General features: G+C 61.2%; 1 protein-coding gene and 1 long non-coding RNA gene across 7 annotated transcripts in view; one reads left to right on the top strand and one right to left on the bottom strand.

Moving 5' to 3' along the window:
- HECTD4 (HECT domain E3 ubiquitin protein ligase 4) overlaps positions 1–3,808 on the bottom strand; it is a 183,852-nt gene that overhangs the window by 8,636 nt on the left and 171,408 nt on the right. For all 6 annotated transcript variants that reach the window (XM_029921457.1, XM_029921458.1, XM_029921460.1 and 3 more), the window contains 4 exons: positions 3,318–3,508; positions 2,207–2,353; positions 1,348–1,467; positions 533–688 (listed from right to left, as the gene is read on the bottom strand). In XM_029921457.1, coding sequence (XP_029777317.1) covers positions 533–688; positions 1,348–1,467; positions 2,207–2,353; positions 3,318–3,508 — 614 coding nt within the window. The remainder of the gene's footprint in view (positions 1–532; positions 689–1,347; positions 1,468–2,206; positions 2,354–3,317; positions 3,509–3,808) is intronic.
- On the top strand, positions 426–1,735 carry LOC115277328. Its single transcript, XR_003902376.1, has 3 exons — positions 426–706; positions 972–1,072; positions 1,364–1,735. It is a non-coding gene; the product is annotated as an uncharacterized LOC115277328 (long non-coding RNA).

The raw sequence follows: 3,808 nt of genomic DNA, 5'->3' as shown, positions 1-3,808 counted from the left end.
GACAGATGTCCTCACTCGACATTCACAGAAAGGCAGGAGACCCTGGCCTGCTGAAGCCACCACCCGCTCGGCTTGGGAATCGCGTGTGCTGGGCACGTTCCACGCTCGCTCGGTAAGAGCAGGTCTGAGAGCCCGCTGGTGGCCCCGGCCAGGCCCCCAGAACCCATTCCCGGGCCCGGTGGGAACCGGCGCTTGCCGGGGACCTCAGCCCAGAGCCGTCCCAGCTCCGGGTCTCTGAGCAGCACTGGGGAGGGGGGGTGCCCTTCGTGCCGAGTGGACACAACAGAGACGCCCTCAGCTTGGGGTGGCCCTCTCCCCTGAGAAGGGCTGCTGGACTCAGAGTGTGGATGTGTCCCCATGGGAGACGGGGCACTGAGAGGCATCGGTCGTCCTGGCTTCTGCAGAGCAGGCTGAGGAGGGCGTGGGGGAGAACCGTGTGCAGTTTAGGCTAAAAATAACCCCAGGAATGTTCTTATTTTCAGCACAGCCTCCACCCTGCACTGGCTGCAGAGCCTGGCGGGGCCCCACTTACTGGTGCCGTGGACCTCCTCCCCGGTGAAGCGGATGTTGAAGGCATAGGTGGGGTCACCGCCACTAGCCAGCTTGACGCAGAGCTGGGACGAGGGCACCGAGGCCAGCTGCCTGGCAGCCTGGCAGAAGTAGGAGTTTTCAGAAGCTCTGATCTCCCCTGGGAAGAGAGGAACCGGTAACTCTCCCCTCTCCCCCCACCCCCACACCTTCCTCTGCTTTTCCAGCTCAGGAAGGACACCTTGCCGGGCCTTCGCCTGCTTCTCGGCCCTCTCCCTGCCCCAGGTTCCACCGCCTTGCCTTCTCTCTGCTTCTGGAACGTCTCTATTGCTTCAGCCGTGTAGCTCCCGGCCTTCCCTCTGACCCCAGGGAGGGTAGGGGGTCTTCCCTAGCTGCCCTCTTCCCCTCTCCCCTCCGGTTCATGTCCTTTGTGCTGTGTGCAGGTTCACATGCCGTGGGGACTCCTGGCTGCCTCCCCAGCAGCCATTGCCCCCTTTTCTTCGATGCCAGAACCCTGACGCTAGCAAGTGCACGGCCAAGCAGAGTAAGTGTACACTTCCCACCCTCCCCTGCGGTTAGGCGTGGCCCCATGACAGGCTCCAGGGAGATGGGAAGCTCCTCCCCTCACTCCTGCTGCCCAGGAGACAGGCTCACCGGGGACCCTGCAGCTGGAGGCACACACTGGGACACCAGAGGAGAAATGAAGCAGCCAGATGAGTATCTGGACTCCCTTCTTCCAGAGGATTCTTTTCTGTGCAAATCAACTAGACCCTTTGTTCGGTCACGGCTGTATGTTCTGGGCTGTGTAGCTAATTTTACCTCCCACGATTTCCAGGGGGTCCAGCGTGATCTCGGGAGCCGCGTGGTCAGCCGTCCTCTGCGCCGTGGCATTCAGCACCCGATTCATGACGGTCACCTTCGTGTCATAGAAGATGAGCCCTGCGGGGAGGAATGTGGGAGAGAGGCCGCGCTGGGGCTGCTGCGTGTCCTCCGCTGCGACCGAGGCCTGGCGGACGACACGCCGTCCGCTCTGGGTCTGTCTCGTCTCTTCGGGGAAGCCCTGCGGGGCCCTGACGCTCTCGGGCGCCACGGTCCCGACTTCAGAGACAAGTTCTTAGCCTCTGCCCCGATGGTAACACACGAACCCTGACTCTGTTGTGCCCAGGAAACACCTAGTGGCCAGAAATACATACAGTACGAGGACGTTTGCTGTGGTGTTTTCTGAAATGGCTGATAAAAACCCAGAAAACGAAGGTGCAGAACAGAACGTACGCTACCATACCCACTTTTTTTTTTAATTGTGTATGTCTATTCGTATGCGAACAGAAAAGCCTGGAAGGACAGGTACTCAGCTGTTCACGATGATCATCTCTGGAATGTGGGAGGCACATAGTGAATCAGAGCCTTACATATTTCTCAACAACCTGAAAACTTTTTGGTTTTAAGATGTACTCATTTAAGTCATCTCTACCTTCCCTACGGGGCTTGAACTCACTACCCTGAGGTCAAGAGCTGCATGCTCTTCAAACTGAGCCAGCCAGCCAACCACTCTTGAAAACATTAGTGAATTTAGTTTTTCAGAGCAGAACTGAAGTGACAGCTCCTGGCTGGAAGGGCCGTTCCCAGGGACGCACGCAGGTGACCCGTGAGAAGGGCCTTCCCGGGCAGTGGCCCTGACCTTTGGCCTCCTTCAGCAGGGCGGCGATGCTGTGGGCGAACGTGGGGGTCTGGCGCAGCTCCACCAGGGGCAGGAAGAAGGTCTCCAGCGTGGTGTTCAGCGACTGGAGCAAGGCGAAGCGCAGGCGCAGGCTCTCGATGGGCACATCTGCAGGGCGAGGGAGGCAGCGGTCAGGCTGAGACTCGGGTTGTGGGCAGGCGCAAGGGGCCCCTATCCCTGGGAGGGGCCCCCGGGGACGAGCACATGGGGGGCTTTCACCCCAGGCACCCAGAGCCGCTGAGGCAGCGTGGCCCCCATCTGCCTGCACCCAGGCCACGTAGGAGCGAAGGGCGAAGGCTCTGCCTGGGGGCCCCTGGGCCTGTCTTCAGGGCCCCGCCAGAACTGCACCTGGTGCTGGTTTTACTTTTCAGTCTTGAAATAGACTTCTAGGAAATTGCGAAAGTAGTACAGAGTACCGTATACCTTTCATCTGCTTCCCCCCAAAGTGACCGGGGTCATCAAGACCAGGACATAGGAACCCTGGCACACGGTCGTACTTGTTCTCTCCAGCTGTGAGAGAGCGACATCGGGACAATGTCCGGCCCACATTTAGCTTCAGAGTATCAGGGAGACACGAAAGGCCCAGGACAGGTGTCTGACCAAGAGCGAGGAAACTCAAAAGCCACCTGTGGTGCGCATGTGACCGGCACGGAAACAGGCCCAGGGGTCACCTTCCAGAGACGGATTTATGGAAAACGTCTGTGTGTGCACTTTTGTGTGTGCACGCGCATTCCTAGCTTTTAGCAAAGGCACGCTGCTCTCCCCTAACGGCTGATGCCTCTAAATCGCGCTGACAACTCTGACCCCCTCTCCCTGCCACACCCGCGTGGCGCCCACTGTGACCTCCGGGCAGTGGCCTGGGTGGCAGGGCATGGGCTCCCGGCAGCATGCGTTGCTTCCTTGCAGTGAGCACGCAAGGAGGCCTTGCACACTGTAACACAGCCGCAGTGCCAGCTTCCTGCCTTCCTCTCCCCCTCCTCCACGAGTCACAGGTGTTCCCACCCTGGCAGGGGAGGCCCCCAGACGGGGCAGGGGACAGTCCCCGAAAGCCGGAACCCCAGGACCCACATACTCAGGAGACAGGCCACTCGGGGGTCGGCCAAGTCCGCGGGGTCCAGATACACCTCGTGGGGGTGGAGCCTCGCGGGCGTGATGGCCAGATGGCGGCACAGCCGGTTGATGTACTGCACGAGCGCCACGTCCATCTCCAGCGTCCACTTCCTCGAGGCCTTGTGCGCGTGTCGGACATCGATGCAGGCGCACCTGGGGCGGGGGAGAAGGGCGAGGTGGGGGGCCCGCCAGACTCCTCCGGGGGCGTGACCCGACGGGAGGAGCGCGCAGAGTGGCCGGCGCACCCCTCCTGGGGTTTGGTGGTGCACCCCTTGCATGCTGCCTCCTGCATGGGGGCCGAGGACGCCCAGGTAAGGCTGGGGTTGGGCGTTCTGGGACTGAAATCTGGGCCACCCAGAGCCTGCTTTCTGAGCTTCGGCTTTCTCCCCTATAAAGTGAAGCTACTGCTGCGGCGCGGCCTGGGGAGCCGGCCGAGGGCGCACGGCACGGCCC

Source organism: Suricata suricatta, chromosome 14, assembly GCF_006229205.1.
Source record: "Suricata suricatta isolate VVHF042 chromosome 14, meerkat_22Aug2017_6uvM2_HiC, whole genome shotgun sequence".
NCBI classification, from domain to species: Eukaryota; Metazoa; Chordata; class Mammalia; order Carnivora; family Herpestidae; genus Suricata; species Suricata suricatta.
The sequence above is the reverse complement of the archived record's forward strand: the minus strand, read 5'-3'. Positions and strand labels throughout refer to the sequence as shown.